At 48.9% G+C, this 17,690-nt stretch overlaps 1 protein-coding gene across 1 annotated transcript; it reads right to left on the minus strand.

The window, feature by feature from the left end:
- Positions 1 to 1,954: 1,954 nt before the first annotated feature.
- On the minus strand, positions 1,955 to 16,592 carry LOC148053897 (uncharacterized). Its single transcript, XM_087771918.1, has 3 exons — positions 16,504 to 16,592; positions 3,123 to 4,338; positions 1,955 to 2,729 (listed from the first exon to the last, which is right to left on the minus strand). Exons 1-3 carry the CDS (start codon positions 16,562 to 16,564, stop codon positions 1,955 to 1,957), a joined length of 2,052 nt encoding a protein of 683 aa, XP_087628044.1. The 5' UTR covers positions 16,565 to 16,592.
- Positions 16,593 to 17,690: the final 1,098 nt, after the last annotated feature.

Genomic DNA, 17,690 nt, shown 5'->3' on the forward strand with positions numbered 1-17,690 from the left:
AATCTTGTGACGTTCACCTGGAAATGAAGTGTCTGCTCTCTGCTAATAGTCTCAGCCTTTTAAAATCTAAGTTCCTCTGTTCATATGAAGGATTAAAAATAATGTTGAATCATGCCATCAGAAGGATGCTACGGAGAAAGTTTAAGGGAAAATCTTATCTGCGTGCCATTTTTTCCACCTGCAGTTTCTTCTTTCCCGGAAGATTGTTCCATTTGATTTGGGAGCAGGAACGAAGGAAATCGTTGCTTGCACAGAACCTTTTAGTGAGTTTTAAAGGAGTCTTGGAGTCAAATCAGACTTCCACAGAGAGGTGATAGGAAGCCTCAACTGGTTTGGTATTTCTGTTGTGTAACATTGGTGCTTAGGTAATGCCTGGAGCACTTGCCACAGTCCAGACACCCACTGCGACAAGTGTTGTACAACCAGTGGGGAGAGCCAGGGTCTGCCACAACCTGTTGAGAGAGGAAGAGGGAAACAGAAGAGCTGCGAGGGTGGAATGATTTGTGCGAGGCCAGATCTCCCCAGCCCACGTGCATTGCCACGTCTATCAGGTATGATTTATCAGTCCCACTACTGGTTGGACTCCTCTACTAGAAAAAGTGAGACAGTGATAATTGCAGGTTAGTCACCAGCCACGTGCCCTGGGGCATCTTTAAAGAAGGAGCCAGTGGGTGCTCGCAGACAGAGCTGCACCCACGTCTGCTGCTTTAGCAGCTGGGCTGGCTTCCCCCGCATTCTGCCTCCCCATCTCTCCTCCCTTCAGCAGTTGCTGCTACGCCCAATCCGACTCTACACCATCTCTGCCCTGGAAACCTGCAGAGCACTACCCTTGGCGTGTGTAACAGGGCGACTTTGAGTCCTGAGGATGTTGCTCGCTCCTGGGCGAGCAATTTGCAAACAAATTTGGTGCTAAGGCGGAAGCACTGGGCTCCTGTTAGCAGATATTCATGGAGGGTTACCAAAATTGTCCAAGACACCTTGCTGATACTAGCAACATTTCTGCAGAATTCAGTGGTGAGTGACTCTGTGCCGATCTCCCTAACTGATGAGGCTTGCCCAATTGCCACCGGAGACAAGCACACGGAAGTCGATTGCAAAAGGCTGAGATAGGACCTCTTACACGTAGGTGACAAAGTCACAAGGCACAGTTTCCCAGACCTGCTCATCTTCCCCTTGTTAGTGGCTTATTTATCCATTGTTCGTAATGGAACATTGCATTTCTGCCTGCGGGATGCAGATACAGCTGGCCCTGAGCTCCTCCAGCTTTGGAGAAGCATTTCAGCAAATGGTTGGGTTTTCAAAGTCTTTTCAGAACCACAGGAGTGCAGTGCTTCCTCGTGACATACAGCGTCCCCTCTCCCAGCAATGGTCTGGGACGTCCCAGATGAGTCCCAGGTCTCTGGCTATTGCCTTAGACCTTCCCATGCATTCTAGCAGGAGCTGCCACTCTACAGAAATCAGGCTTTTAGGAAGAAATTAAAAGGAGAAAAGGTGAGTCTGGGTGAAAGCAAAAGTGAAGGAAACACTTGCAGACAGCTGATGCCAAGATCATTATTTTTTATTGCTTCATACAAGTAAAGGAGAAGACGGTAAGAAAAAACAAATGAGGAAATTCCTCCATCCACATCAGTGCAAAGAAGAATTACAGAATCTCTCTCCCAGGCAATATTCCTGGGGGCACAAAATCAGTTAGCGACACGTTACAAGGAAAGGCATTGTGCTTGAGGTAAATACAGCAGAAATGATGCAAAATGTGAGGAAAACCGTTTGAGGATTGACTCTTCCGAGGACAGGAAGGGCACGAGGAAAGCAAAGATGTCAGGAAGACGTTGGCACGTTCAGGGAGCTGCAAACCATTTTGATTTCTTAGCCTTTGGAGACTCCACAGGGCAACGGCACTGCAGAATGGGGTCCCCTTGCGGCTTCCATCACAGGACTCCCCACGTGCAACCCCTCAAGGAGCCATGCGTTTACGACAGCAGACATCGGCACATGTTATGCAGTAGTGCCGGCCACAGGCACAGGTGCATACACCCATGCACGGGGGGGTGGCTTGTGTAACGCAGGCGGTGGGACAGGAATCCACGCACTTCGTAACAGCCTGAACACCCCCGCAGCAGGGATCCACACACGTGGTGGTGCACTTGGTCACTTCCTTGCAGCACGGATCCACACACGTGGTGGTGCATTCACTTACACCTCCACAGCAGGGATCCACACACGTGGTGGTACACTTGGTCACTTCCTTGCAGCACGGATCCACACACGTGGTGGTGCATTCACTCACACCTCCACAGCAGGGATCCACACACGTGGTGGTGCACTTGGTCACCTCCTTGCAGCATGGATCCACGCATGTGGTGGTGCATTTGGTTACTTCCTTGCAGCAGGGATCCACACACGTGGTGGTGCACTTGGTCACTTCCTTGCAACATGGATCCACACATGTGGTGGTGCATTCACTCACACCTCCACAACAAGGATCCACGCACGTGGTGGTGCACTTGGTCACTTCCTTGCAGCATGGATCCACGCACGTGGTGGTGCACTTGGTCACTTCCTTGCAGCATGGATCCACACACGTGGTGGTACATTCACTCACACCTCCACAGCAGGGATCCACACATGTGGTGGTGCACTTGGTCACCTCTCTACAGCACGGATCCACGCATCTGGTGGTGCACTTGGTCACTTGCCCACAGCATGGCTCCACACACTTATTGGTGCATCTGGTCACATGTCCACAGCACGGAGCCACACACCTGGTGGTACACTTCGTCACTCCTCCACAGCATGGATCCACACACCTGGTGGCAGACTTTGTCACTCTTCTACAGCAGGGATCCACACACCTGGTGGTGCACTTGGTCACTTCCCTACAGCATGGATCTACGCATCTGGTGCTGCACTTGGTCACTCTGCCACAGCATGGATCCACACATTGAGAGGTACATCTGGTCACAGCTCCACAGCATGGATCCACACACCTAGTGGTGCATCTGGTGACACCTCCACAGCATGGATCTATGCACCTGGTGGTGCATTTTGTCACTTCCCCACAGCACGGATCCACACACTTGGAGGTACATCTGGTCACAGCTCCACAGCATGGATCCACACACTTAGTGGTGCACTTGGTAACCTGTCTACAGCACGGATCCACACATCTGGTGGTGCACTTGGTCACCTCTCTACAGCATGGATCCACACACCTGGTGGTGCACTTGGTCACTCTGTTGCAGCATGGATCCACACACTTAGTGGTGCACTTGGTCACCTCTCTACAGCAGGGATCCACACACGTGGTGGTACACTTGGTCACTTCCTTGCAACATGGATCCACGCATGTGGTGGTGCATTCACTCACACCTCCACAGCAGGGATCCACGCAAGTGGTGGTGCATTTGGTCGCTTCCTTGCAGCAGGGATCCACGCAAGTGGTGGTGCATTTGGTCGCTTCCTTGCAGCAGGGATCCACGCAAGTGGTGATGCATTTGGTCGCTTCCTTGCAGCAGGGATCCACGCATGTGGTGGTGCATTTTGTGACTTCCTTGCAGCAGGGATCCACGCATGTGGTGGTGCATTTTGTGACTTCCTTGCAGCAGGGATCCACGCATGTGGTGGTGCATTTTGTGACTTCCTTGCAGCAAGGATCCACACACTTGGTGGTGCACTTGGTCACTCTGTCGCAGCATGGATCCTCGCATCTGGTGGTGCACTTGGTCACCTCTCTACAGCATGGATCCACGCATGTGGTGGTGCACTTGGTCACTTCCTTGCAGCATGGATCCACGCATGTGGTGGTGCACTTGGTCACTTCCTTGCAGCAGGGATCCACGCATGTGGTGGTGCACTTGGTCACTTCCTTGCAGCAGGGATCCACGCATGTGGTGGTGCACTTGGTCACTTCCTTGCAGCAGGGATCCACGCATGTGGTGGTGCACTTGGTCACTTCCTCACAGCACGAACCTTCGCATCTAGTGGTGCACTCGGTCACTTTGCAGCAGCACGGATCCACGCGTCTTGTGCACTTGGCCACTTCTTCACTGCACAGAGGCACACATGTGATGCCTCCAAGGCAGCACGGATCCACGTACCTGCTAGTCTGTGTCATACCAGTATTACCCAGGTTCACGTAAATGGTGCTGCCCTGAGGAATCCCAGCATAGCAGCAGGGATCCACACACGGAGGCAAGCACTGGACGTTACAGACAGCACCACAGGGATCCACACATTCTTTCACAGGAAATCTCCTCACCAAGATGGTGGGAGGTGGAAGGCAGATCTGTCTCAGTTGGCAATCATTTTGGCAATTCATCCTTGAGGGAGGGGTAATGTCTGAAAGCAGGAAAGGAATATACTTTGTGGAAAACAGAGACATTCGGCTTTCACAAGGCTATTTTAAATACTGAGTTAAACTATACTTGTTCCAGGGGAATACTGAACAATATACTGGGAAAACAGCCTGAGATCCATAGCAGGGCACTAACTCCACATGAAAGCATTTTAGACAAGTTGGTAGCTGCTGGCTGCATGTACATTTCAGATGACTTCTTCTCAAAACACGAAAGAAAAGCGGTGTTATTTGGACTCAGCTAGATTATATTGCAGGGTCTGAAGTCATGACAGCCCCCATCTGTCCACAGCTCCCCTCGGTTTGGGATTAACTCTTTGACATTACTTCCCTATTTCCACCCACACAGGTCTTCAGCTAGAGGACATGAGTGGAGGCTTCATGCCGGAAAATTTCCACAAGGAAAGGATCTGATGCTCACAGTGCAGCTGCTTTCCCACCTCTCCCACAGAAGTCCTCCTAGCTCTTCTCATCCAGACTTCCTTCCAGGCATTGCTTACCCTTGCAGCCTGCAAGTCTCCACTTCTTATCTTCCCTACCACTTTTTTCCTTTGAAGTCCTAGCCTTGCCTTTTGATCTCTCTCAAACCTAATAATTTCCTGGTTAAAACAGGGCAGCAATGTCACTGGGGAAAGAGAGAGGTTAGTCCACTCTCAACTACCCTGACACACATCTTGAGGGAGAAAGCACAGCAATTGCAAAACATACAGCGAGTAAAGACTGGTAGAAGGTGGAATGAATGTCTACCCTTAGCTCAGCTGCTTGATAAGTACCACACACAAATCTCGCTAAGCAGAAGCACGCATAACTCTTCTAACTTGCTTCTGCAGATAATATTTAAAAATTAAATAACCCCAGCCACTACATTACTTCCCAGTAAGCCAAGAGAGACTTACCCAATTCAGCACCAGCAACTAGCAAACGAAACCAAAATGGTTTGAGAAACACTAGAATATGAATCCTTTTATATGATTTCAGTGTCCATGTCTCCGGAAGTGAGACACCTCAGGGGTATGGAAATAAAATTTTTAATACTCCAGACCTGCTCCACCTCCAATCCTCAAATTACTTGCTTACATTATAATTTTTAATGAAACCTAGCCACTGAGGTGGTACATGCAACACTATGACTGCTGTCTGCAAGCTTGAATTCCTGATCCACCTGTTTCCTATGGGGGATGGGGAACAAAGAACTGATGATACAGCCTGGAAACAATCCCCCTCAGGATTAAACTTTGTTTTGATACAAGCTAATTTGGTACCTTTTCTTGGACCTTCCCCTGAGACAGCCACACAGACCAGGATTACAGATGGAATAGGACTCTGCAAGCAGCTTTGTTCTGCTCTACGTGCAAGTTTCCTTGCTCTTACTAGCGCACAATATCCCTCCTACTGAGAATGTTATTCCCAATAATCTGGTCAGAATTCCCCTTGTTGCAACTTGCAGTCGTTGCCTCTCACCCTGCCTCTGGGCACCTCTGAGAAGAGCCTCTCCAGTAATACTTTTTAGATAGCTGAAAGATGCCCCAGGATCTCCCCCAAGTCTTTTCCTTTCCAGGGCGAGCAGGTCCTTCAGCCTCTCCCCATCCATCATCTCCTCAAGGCCCCTACACCATCTTGGTGGTCTCCGCTGGACTCACTCCCGTTTGTTGGAGACTGTCTTGCACTGTGGGCCCCAAACTGGACACAGCCTCCAGACGTAGTCTCACTTGTGCCAGACAGAGGGGAGCACCCACCCCCCTGTAACTGCTGCTGTACGCTGGAGAGTGCAGCCCAGTACATGGGAGCACCCAAGTTTTCTGCGCAGCTTCATGACATCTCTGCTCCTCAGCCAAGTGCAGTATGCTGGCATAACCAACATCTGTTATGATTTTGGCAGTTAGGCAGCCAGGGAAGGCTTCACACTGCGTTAAGGTCTTCAATGTCACTTAGGCTCCTTCCAGGACTTCTCCTGTGGCAGCCCATCTCTATACAGTGATGCTCCAGGGTGATGAACCATCTGTTTGGTGCTCTGACCACAGTGGCCATGGTAGTGGCACTTTTTAGTTTGCTGCACACATTTCTATCGTATAGCAGGCTAAACCGAGACTGAACTACACCGTTCACGAAAGGTAGCGAACGGTGCATGACTGCCGCAGCACGGACCACAATTGTGGTCAAGTAAAGATGTTCTTGTCTGAAAATCCCTCGTTATAAGAGAGAAGGGAGAGCCAACAAGTGCACTGCCTGCAACAGATCAAAGCCTCTGAAACTTCCTTCTCTGCTCACTCCGAACCAGCCTTAAGTTACTTGGTGACACAAGCATCGAACTAGTATTACTTGCATGCAGAGACTAGGGCGTATATCATCCAGAGACAAAGGTGTGTTCTTGTGTCTGCATACTACGCTCCCTTCAAATATGCATCTCCATGCTGCTGAGCATGGTGCTGTCCAGTGGAGAGGCTTTTGGTCGTTTAAGGCAAAATAAATAAATGTGGGATGCGTGACCACTTGGGTTGCCAGTTTGCTGCTGACCACAGGGATTTGAATTAACCCTTAGTATAATTCAGCTGAGTTTGGTAAACCAGTGGGCTGAAAGGAAAAAGGTGGTGGTCACTCCTCTGTCACCCATCTGCTCTTCAGGGGTGTACCTGCATGAGGATAAAGGGACAGAGTAGGGTTATGTTATTTGAATCAGGGCTTTAGGAGAAAATGCAAAACATCACGAGACTAGCGATGATACAAGAGTTTCCAGAAGCACGTCAGGACACTACCACCAGCAGCACCACTTCTGAACAGGACAGAAAGAGGTCAGATGTGGCTAAAAATAAAAGAATCCCCCAGATCCCACAGCCCATCCTGTCTCTAATGGCCCGCATGATGTGTTGGGCTGGAGGATGTTTTACCGTCACAGAAAAACTGACCCATGACTGGCCAACTATTTGAGAGCAAGCTGAGAGTCCATTCATTTCCCAAATTCTTCTCTGACGTCAGCCCCACACAAAGGACATGTGACTTTGCAAGACATCTTTGCTAACTCGAGGTTATGCTACAGCCACGGAAATAGACAGTTTCCATTAAAAATAATTAGTCAAATATTCATTACAGGGCAGAGGCGGAGCAGGTCTGGGTTAGCAAAGGGTAGCTTGTCTGTGTGCCTGAGGCACCTCATCTCTGGAGGCCAGGCTCTTGAGTATACAAGGCAGATCCCAGGTTAAAGTTGCCGTGTCTGCTCGCCGTCTTTATTTGCTGATACTGAGCTGGGTAAGTATCTTTGGGATTGTACAGATCTAAGCCTATTGCTGGTGTTCATTTTCTACTATGTGCTGAAATAGATTACTGCTACCAGATGCGTAAGGGAAATTGTTTATTGGCTCTCACACCTCCTTGGGGATAAGGGTTTGAAAGAATAACAATCTTCTTTCACGCTTACTTTGCTCTAACTCCCACGGATGCTCTGCAAAATGCTTCCTGTTGTCTCAGCGCTGCATTTAGAGGGATAAAACACCGTCTTGCTCACTGAGCACCTGCACGGCACGCAGGAGCCGAAACTGCTGTTCATGTAGTTATCGTCTAAGTGGTGAAGTGACTGCAGCACCGCGTACGGCAGCGGCCAAGGTCCCAGGTAAGAGCGCCTAGCCTCATGGTAAACCTGAACAACTACGTCTTTCTTTTACCTGTCTAGCCTGGTGCTGCTTTTAGCCATGCTAAAGGTAGGACAGCGATAGCTGCACCTCTTGCAGCTGCTGTGAGATGGGTGTTCTGCAAGGGAGTTTCAGGACAAGGAGAAAATGTCTGGAAAAGAGAGAGGATTAACTTGAAGTTTATAAACCTGCTGAAAACGTTAATCAAATCCACTGCTATCTGTGCAAGAAAATGCTGCTAGGGTGAAATTCTTTGGCTGAAAACAGATTTTAATAAGAAAAGCTGAGTTTGGGAGTTTATACAGAAAAACAGAATGACCAAACTTCTTTTCATAAGGAGTGGTTGCAGAATTTGGGGGAAAAAAACAAAAACAAAAACAAAAAACAACCCAGCAAATTTTCTCTCTGTTCCTTATCCCATGATCAAATGGTGGCACAAACAGCAAACATGTTGCTGAACAATTCACCAGCCAAGAAAATGAAATGTCTGATGCTTTGGGTTCTCAGACACTGAATTGTTCTTTTTCTTTCAGGCTTGCCTGCAGTGCAGAAAGATGTCTTCCCAGTGCAAGCTGCCCTGCCTGCCCCCTTCTGCCTGCCCGGGGGAGGCCGCACACACCGACACTTGCCCATTGCATTGTGCCGTGGTGGACCTGGATGCCTGCCCTGTGCAGGACATGCACCCCTGTCCTGAGCAGGCTTTCCAGGTGGACCCCCGCCCATGTCAGGGTGCAGCCACCTGCCTGGATGCCTGCCCTCAGCTTAGGCCCACCTGCCCACCTCCTCCTGTCCCCACACCCGGGGACGCCTGCTGCCCTGAGCACACAGCTGCCTGGGACTCCTGCACACCTCCAAGTGTGGGTGCCTGCATGAGCCCGGCAGCGATCCCCTGTGACCCGCCTCAAAGCAAGGGAGGGGCCAGCTTCCCATTCCAGCCCACAGCCTCACCAGTGGAGCCCTGCACCCCTGAGACAGCTGGGACATGCATGGAAACCTTCCCACTCCAGCATGCAATCTCGCTAGTGGATCCCTGCATCCCTGAGACAGCTGGGATCTGCGTGGAAACCTTCCCCGTGCAGCACCCAACCTCAGCAATGGATCCCTGCACCCTTGAGACAGCTGGGACGTGTGTGAAGACCTTCACCCTCCAGCAAGCAATCTCATCGGTGGAGCCTTGCACCCCCGAGACAGTTGGGACCTGCATGGAAAACATCCCCTTGCAGCACCCAATCTCAACTGCGGAGCCCTGCACCCTTGAGGTGCTTGAGACACGCACAGAGGAGCCCTGCTGTGCTCAGGGTATGATCATTGGTGATCCCTGCCCCGATCAGTGCTCAGTTACATGTGTGGATGCCTACGCATCCCAAAGTGTGAGGTGTACGGAGCCATGTGCGTCCCAGAGCACCACAGAACCCCCAGGGACGTGCACACCCCAGAGCACCGTGGAGCTGGGCACACCCCAGGGCACTGCAGGACCCGCAGACACCAGCTCTGCCAAGGGCACAGCCAAGGGTGCCGGTGCCCGCCTGTCCCCGCGAGCACCTTTCCGCCTGAACACCTGCACCGCCACCATCGTGGAGCGGTGCCTTTCCAGGTGTCAAAACTGGCTGCGAGGCAAGAAATAAGAGTGGCATCAGTGGGCACACAGTAAAGAAGAGGTTTCTGTGCGTAAATGAGACCTCCTCTGGTGAGTCTCTTTTTTTCTCATGTGTAACAACAAGGGACAAAATTGCTTCATGTTCAATAAAAAATACTTTTCAATCATCTGTTAATTATCGCTCTTATTTTTATTGCCTAATGTTAACTGCAATAATACGGCCAAAAGTGCAATGCAAGTATTAATTGCACTCACAGAAACCCGTTTCATCATCTTCAACCTTTTTACTTCCCACATACCAATAACTACTGTCATAGTCTGTCTTAAATTCAGTTATGATTTTGCCTTTAGGTTTTCTATCCTCTTTTTTAATGGCCTTTTAGATTGCAATTATTATGAGAATATTGAGAAAAATAGCTCAAAGGCATCGTTTTAACATAGCTTGAGAAAGATCTTTTAAGGAGATATAAAATGACAGATGGCATTTAGGGTGAAGAAAGAGCAAACGCTGAATAGAAAAAAGTTGCAGAAAACACAAGGAGAAGAGTAATGCTGAGAAATGAGAGTTTTATTGCACAATGTCCAGGTGAAGACTCGGTAAAACTGTATAATTAAAAGTTTTCGTCACATAACAGCTTTCCCCAGAACCGGAGTTATATCTCTAAATATTAGCTGCAACCTGATGCAGTAGATGCATAAAGCTTTTTTAAAGTTATAGAAACACCACAGGGAGAAGGGTATGGCAATTATTTCTGCAGTTGTCTGCCTTGTGATTGATATATCATCTGCCATTTCTTGCCCAGCAGCCCTGTCAGACTCCGTGCTAGCACCCAGGGCTCCCGGTGGCACTTGGTCACAAGCTGCTCTTTGCTGATACAGCAGTTGGCTGCTGCTGCAAGAAGAGCCCAATCCAGCTCAGGGCAGCCCGGAAAAATGATGAGAACCAGCCTAGGCGTCCCTAAACAGCTGCTCAATAACAGCCATTTTTATTGGATTATGGTACTTTGTTTGCTGGGTCTTTAACATCCTCTGTTAGAAAGGATTTTTCTGCCTCTATACACACATCAAATAAAATATCTCTACATGTTAGCACTCTCTGTTTATTTGCAAAGAGATGAAACAAGCTCTTATAGTGTAGCAATAATCACAGCTTATTGGATTGAGGGAATAAATCTTGATGAATCGGAAAACTTTGTCAGCTGCTTCCATTTCTTTCCCAGTAAATAAATCAACAGATATCATTCTCAAGACACTAGGCCAGATTACCGTGCCTGAAACTACATATATCACGCTTTATGTTGTAATAAGACTCTTCTGTGAGTTAGATTAGATCTGCAGTATTAGACTTTGGAAACACCTATAAATCAAACATTAGTGAAGATAGCCTATAGTAATGTAAAAATGACAACTAAAGATGAACCAGCGAAGACGATAAGCAGAGGAATACTGTTTACTGTAGTACCAAAAATGCCCATGCGAAGTCAGATAAGCCCAGCACGTTGTCACAAGATGCTCTTTTGACACCGTATTACTAGGCTGTCCTTTACAAATTGTTGTGCTCTCCCGCATAATCTCAGTTACAAAAATAACTTCTCATTACACGCTTCCATTGCCCTGGCTGACGCTTCCCCTTGCAACTGCAAGATTTATGCGAACACACTGTGTTCCATCCCAGCACATTTGATGGTCAAACACCCATCTACTGATACTCAGAGTTTGTTGGCATCATCCTGGCTGCTTCCGAGTGCTTACCAACAGCTATAAAACAAACCCTGGAGACCAAGCCATTTCTTCCAGCATAGCAGCCACTCAGCAGGTGAGGAAGCGAGTTTCCTTTCCTCAAGTGTCATTAAGCTGGAGGTGTTCATCAAGACCAAGGTGAAGGTTTCTTTAGCTCTTTAAAGGACTCTGCAGTCCACCCAGGGCCATCAGTATGTCATGTTTTATGTGAAAACTAAACCTAGAAAAACTTGTCCTTTTTGTTGGGTACATCGACTGTAATTTCAGCGAGCATTTCTTCATTCAAGCAATCTGGGCCAGAGATGGTCTTCATGGCTGGGCTGCAGTGCCCTGATCCCAGTCTTGGGCCTGCAGTGCTGGTGGTAAAGCAGCAAAGCAAGAAGAGGACCAGATCCAGCTAGACCCTTTCACTGGTCCATGTCATTTGGGGATGTACTGTGTTTGCATCTCAAAACTCATGAACAGCCTGTTCATTGCCTTCTCCCAGCTCTTCATTCCTTTGATGGTTCTCATGTTCCCCTCGCCATGATCTCCTCCTCTCACTCATCTGTCATTATTCCTACCTCGTGACACATCATCATCAGGGTGGAGTGTAATTGGTACAGCTGGAAAAGAGGCACCAGGTGTGATTGTGGCATTCCTAACATATCCCCTAGTAATTTATCCCTTTCCTACAGAGAGGAAGGAAAGGACAAAATGCCATCCAGCCCAGGTCTAGCCAAACTTTATTTGCAAACAAAAGTTGAGGACCTCATTTCTCAGGCATGGTCGACAAGGCTGAGAGCTTGTGTACAGACATCTCAGCTGGTACCGAGATGAAGGACCATAAGCAGTACCCCAGGGCTGGTACTGCTTATTTCATGGAGCCGGGTGAGTCATTTTAGGAAGCCGACCCTTCAGAGCAGGTCAACTGCTGCACGTTTGCGCCTGTGAGCAGTTCCAGTCTGGAGTCCACATTCTCCTGGCCTGAGACACCAGCTCCAGAGGGTCTTCCAGGCACAGAGAGGAGACTTACAAGTCCAGTTAAAACTAGCATCTCCCACCCTTTGCTAAAAGCAGAGAGGTCAGCAACCCTTAGCACATCCAAGTAACTCTTCAAAACACACACGAGATGCACTAAGTGAAGCACTTAATAAAAATAACGGGTTCAGCCATTGCCACATTGGCTCTGAATTCCCTATTTCTTCATCCCATTTTTTCCCCTCTGGTTTTCAGGCTCCCATCCAGCATCTTGCTGGGCTCAAGACCAGGTGGCTTTTGCCTGGGGGCTGCGACTAGCTCTGTTTCGAGCAGGGCACTGCTCTAAACTTCAGCACAAACGTACACCCAGGCAAGAAGTTTCTGAGAATGGCTGGGAGCCTGCCAGAGCTCAGCACACCTTCCCCTGTGCTCACCTTCCCAGTGTAAACAAACAGAAATGTTGCTCTTAAAGAAGGCAGGCCACAGGCAGAACTGGTAGAGCCTGGTTTCCACTGTCTCTCCTGTGTCCAACAGCCTGATGAAGGGAGAACTAAGTAGTCCTTTCTACTACAGCAGCATTAACCAAGTCTCTACTGATTTTCATGAATCGAGTCGAGATTTAGCATTTGTTTGAACCATGCCACTGTGTCAAATTGGCTTGCAAAGAATAGGTTAGGATATTAAAATCGGGAGCGTAGAAGCTTTACTTCTTGGGAAAGCCAGGCTAAAGAAAGATGAACCCCTATGAAAAAAAGAGAGCAGGTGATTTCCCTGTCTGTACATCTCTGGAAAAAAGGAGAGAAGCGGGCAGGGCAGGCAGGAGTTGCATTCCTGCAAGCAGCACAGGTAGCACAGTGCAGGACAAGGTGCATCAGCTTGCTTACTGCCCGGCTTCCCCCTCTGCTGCCACCCCACAAGCTTTGTGCAAGCAGCTACCAGACCTGCACTGTTCACCTCGTTGAGTGCTGCCACACCGCTGCCAGATACACATCCCTGCCAGGCAAGCTCTGTCTTGCCCCAGAGCACCCACTCTGGTCCTCAGCTGCCAGCCCGACACAACACCTTGCTCCTCTCCAGTGGCACCTTGCCCAGCCAAATCCACCGCGCTGCCAGCCTGGCTTTGGTGTGGTTTCTATCAGGTCGTGTTTCCCAACACGTCCTCTCTGCCCCCTTCCACCCCCTGCTCTGGACGAGGCTGCCGTTGTTGCAGCACAGCCACCCCTGAGCACTTCTTAGTTTTTTCCTCTCCACCTGCCTTCAATGCTCCTGTGGTCACTCCTTGGTGGCCAGAGCCGCTTTTCAGGACAGCAGAAAGCAGGTTCCCACCCCAACCAGAGAAGACACTAAACCTCAGACTTTAAACCATTGCCCAAAATTGCAGCTTCCTCTGAAAACACGGTAGCAAAAGGAATGGAAATTCTCCCGCTGATGTGCTGAGCAGTGAGGAAGCTAACGGGCAAAGGCACTGAAATTGTCCCCACCACCAAGGGGAGCAGCCAAAATGAGTGCAGCCCGTGACTCACTTCCACCACGACCACAGGAGGTGACACCAACAAACCCTCAGCTTTCGAGTGGAGCAAGCCAGCAGAGAGCACAACTGAGCCAGCTGCCCTGTCCCATCCCATCTCCTCCGCTGACAGCCCCGGGATGAGGCAGTGAGCTCCACGGACACACGGGTGGCAGGAGCAAACTGCCACTGCCTCCATCCCCAGCCAGGGTCCCTGCACACGGCAGCAGCAACGGCCCTGAGCTCAGAATGATACAGCAGGGGAAGAAAATCCAAGAGGAGTACTTGCAGCCGGGCTGCTACACCTGCCCAGCCTCTGAGCACTACCACAAAAAGCTGGTTCATGGTCAGAGCTCTGCCCAGAAGCTGATTTTCCAAAGCTAAGCCCTGTGGCTGGCTCAGGGAGCGCATCTGAGCAAGGTCTGGGTGCGGGCAGCAGACCTGATGGGAGGGATGGCGTCCCAGCTGCCCACACCAAACGCGCACAGGTGTGTCTGTGCATGCACACGCTTGGCTTGGGCTCCCACAGCCGGCACGCACACGTGTGACCGTGCATGCACACGTGTGACCGTGCATGCACACATGCAGCGTCCTCTGGTGGTGCGCAGCCCGTGAAGGCTGGAGCTTGGAGAAGTTGCAAGGCAAGGAACATACAGGCAGTGTCAAAGCTCGTTTTCCGATGACAGATAAAAAGCAGGACTCGGAGTCCTCTGGGCTGGAGGTAACAAGCAGTAGCTGCGTGATTAATTTTGTCTTGATTGTCTGTCGGCTAATAGCATTCCCAGACATCTGGGTTGAAGGACTGCCGTACAGCACGCTGCCTCACCGGGGGTCCTCCTTACAGTGAAAAGCAGGTGCCTTCGGAGGGAGGTGAAATAATTCTTCATAGCACTAAACACGGGATAATCTCATCTCACCTTAATTCTTCATAGCACTAAACATGGGATAATCTCATCTCACCTTCTTCCCTGCCCTATTTCCACATTAGGTTTACTCTCAGTCTCTAATTGCTAAAGATTTGCTTAAAATGAGATACACGTGCTCTCTACGCACTGGCTAGCTACACATCATTGTTTCTTTTTATTTCCCAGACCTAGAGCTGTTTAAGTAAACTTGAGAGGTCCTTTGCACCTTCAGAAAAAATAATTTACCCAATGATAGCTTTTATGTTTTGAATTAAAACAGCCGGCTGGATCAGTTAAGAGCAAACGAAGCACAGAAAAATCCTGCCTTCACAAGGAGGATCAATGGGTGAGAGGAACAAGATAATCCGACATACCTGTGCCCCTTTGTGAGTTCCGGGGTACAAATGCAAAGGAAGGGTTTAATTAACTTCTCCATAAGTATAGTTAACGTGTGTATGAAAACTGTCTCAAAACAAGAAAAGTATCCTCAAAAGCCTTGTTTCAGCCAAGAGATTAATTCCTAATTTTAATTGTGGGATTATTCAAATGCAGAAAGAGTCTTTTAGATATTAAAGGCATTGCTAGCTGGCTTTCAGTGCATTACCACAGGGAGTCTTAGAATCCAATTATCTCTGAAGAAATATGTTAAATATGCTCATTAACATGTAAAAAAGTGGAAACACGTATTAGAGAAAAGCTGATGTATTACACTTCTTAATGTCACAATGAATTAGCAATAAAGAAGGTTGCAACAGAAATAACTTGCTGAAATGCCTAGGCAGCATAGGAAAATAAAGCATTTTATTCCAATTAGCTTAATTCCTGATAATGACATAGACGTAGCGATAAAACTCTCTGTATCATGGGCTCCAGCCCTGGGAAAGTTTAGGAATCGTGCTTCGTGTACGGAACAAGGCAAGAAAAGGGAGGTAAGCCTGAACCTCAGCGTCAAGTGCCCTCAGCTCTCAGCAGGCAAAAGAAAGAAGGAAAGAGCAGGAAGAAAAGGCAAAGGAGGCATGTTAGGAACGCAATAACCACGGTAAAACCTCTGGGTCCCATGGCTGCACAGAGTGCAAGCACTAACCAGGCATTTGCTGTTTCTTTTAATCTGCCAAAGCAAGCCACATCGATTCAAGCCCCGAAGCCTTCCAGCTCTCCAAAACCCATATTTAAATGCTTTCTTACATTAAACCTTCAGTGCAGCACTTTCCTTCCTTCATCACCGCTAACCTACACTTCTGCTCTTCCCCGCTGAGCAGGAATAATCAGAGCCACGCAGGAATAAACAGGAATTTCCTGCTTTATTTTTTGTTAAGAAACCTGGCCGCTCTGACCTAGCTCCCACCCCCTTGAGCCCCAGACCTTAAACACCCCCAAGTCCGAACACCCAACACCAGCTCAACACCAGTCCCTGCCGTTACTGCCTGACACACGCTCCCCACACACCCCTGACTGCCAGCAATGCTTTTTCTGTGCCCCCTTCCCTCCCAATGTCTCCTTCGTCTGCTTCTTCCTTTCCTCCCCATTAACCAAGGAGTTGAGCAATTTTCCAGATCCACAAAGTCTTCAGGCAGAAGAGAGGAAAATAACCCTGGGCTGTCTGAGGAGGCACCAGTTTTCTAGTTATACTTTCAAAGAAAAGAATTTTAGGTGAGGTTGGTTTACCTGAAGTTTTACACATTAAAATACAGCAGGAGAAATTTAAGCATGACCTAAGTTGTAGAACTCCAGGAATGGAGTTATGTAGAACTCCAGCAATGGTGGTAATAACAGCTACTAAATTATTTAAAAGCTCTTCTGTAACCATAGACACTTACATTTTCCACACCTTTCTTTTTTTTCTGCACATCTGACCCAAATCTTGCTCCACATGACCATGCCAAAGTCCCAGTGCTGCCATGAGCCAGGTGTCACCTCCAGCTTCACCCAGCCCTGGTGCACATCACTCCTCCAAACCCGCCCCAGCTGTGCAGCCCACAGCCCAGGGAAGCCCAGCTGCCCCTCATGTGAATGCACAGACCAACATGCTTAGAATATCTTTTTGCCCAAGAAAACAGAAAGAAAGGTGGACTGGACAGACGTGGACAAAATTAGGCGATCAAACTGCTTAAAGAAAACAACCAGAGAGCATTTTACCAGCAGCCTAAGCTTAAATACACACTGCCTATCCAGAGCAGCTGGTTTGCCCAGTGCCCCAATGCACAGGTGAGCTCAGAAAACAGAGGTCCTTCAGCAAATACACCTCAAAGATTAGTGGAGTGAATTTGCCAAGTAAACAAAGCACTGCAGACTTGTTCCCTCCTCTGCCACACCAAGTGCCTTACCTCCATGTCTCCGTGGTAAATCTGCCTTGGAAAGCCAGCCCCAACCAGCGTGCATTTTAGCTGCTTCAAACACAGACTCCCAAAGTATTTATTCTTCTCTCAAGTGTGGGTGGCATCACAGGGAAGGAGTGATCAATCATGCTAAAGCAAGATGCTGCCCCTCCTGCCCCAAAATTTCAGCTGTGGTGCTAACGATGCCTTTACAGCACCAGCACGGCTTGAAGGTCTTGGGGTGACCAGGAATCTCTAATCACATGGGGCACGGCCTTGGAGGCTGCTAGCCCCTTTGGATATTGGGTGAAAAACAGAGAACCTGGAGCTCGAGCTTTATCTCAGCCAAAGGCATCACGAGCTAATTCTATTAAGCAATTTGGCTCTGCTGGAAGAGCAGTTTTCAGGCTAAAGAACAGCACAAATGCTGCTTTTCTGTTGTAGAGAAGCTCCTAGGAAGATCAGCTTCTTGCCAGACCTTTTCAGAGGGCAACCCCTCCCAGCCCCATCCCAATCCTGTTCAAACCCCCCAGCATCATTGCAAAGCAGGCTTGAGCTTGTGCAAAGCCTCCTCTTCTGTTTCACAGATCTCAAGGCAGCACCACTGAAATTCCATGTGATTTCATTAGCACAAGTCTCAGAAGCACCTGCCCTCCACTCCCTGGATTCAAGAGGATTTATTGCAAGCT

Source organism: Nipponia nippon, unplaced genomic scaffold (assembly GCF_047370975.1).
Source record: "Nipponia nippon isolate SJK-2023a ecotype South Korea unplaced genomic scaffold, ASM4737097v1 scaffold_36, whole genome shotgun sequence".
Classification (NCBI taxonomy): Eukaryota; Metazoa; Chordata; class Aves; order Pelecaniformes; family Threskiornithidae; genus Nipponia; species Nipponia nippon.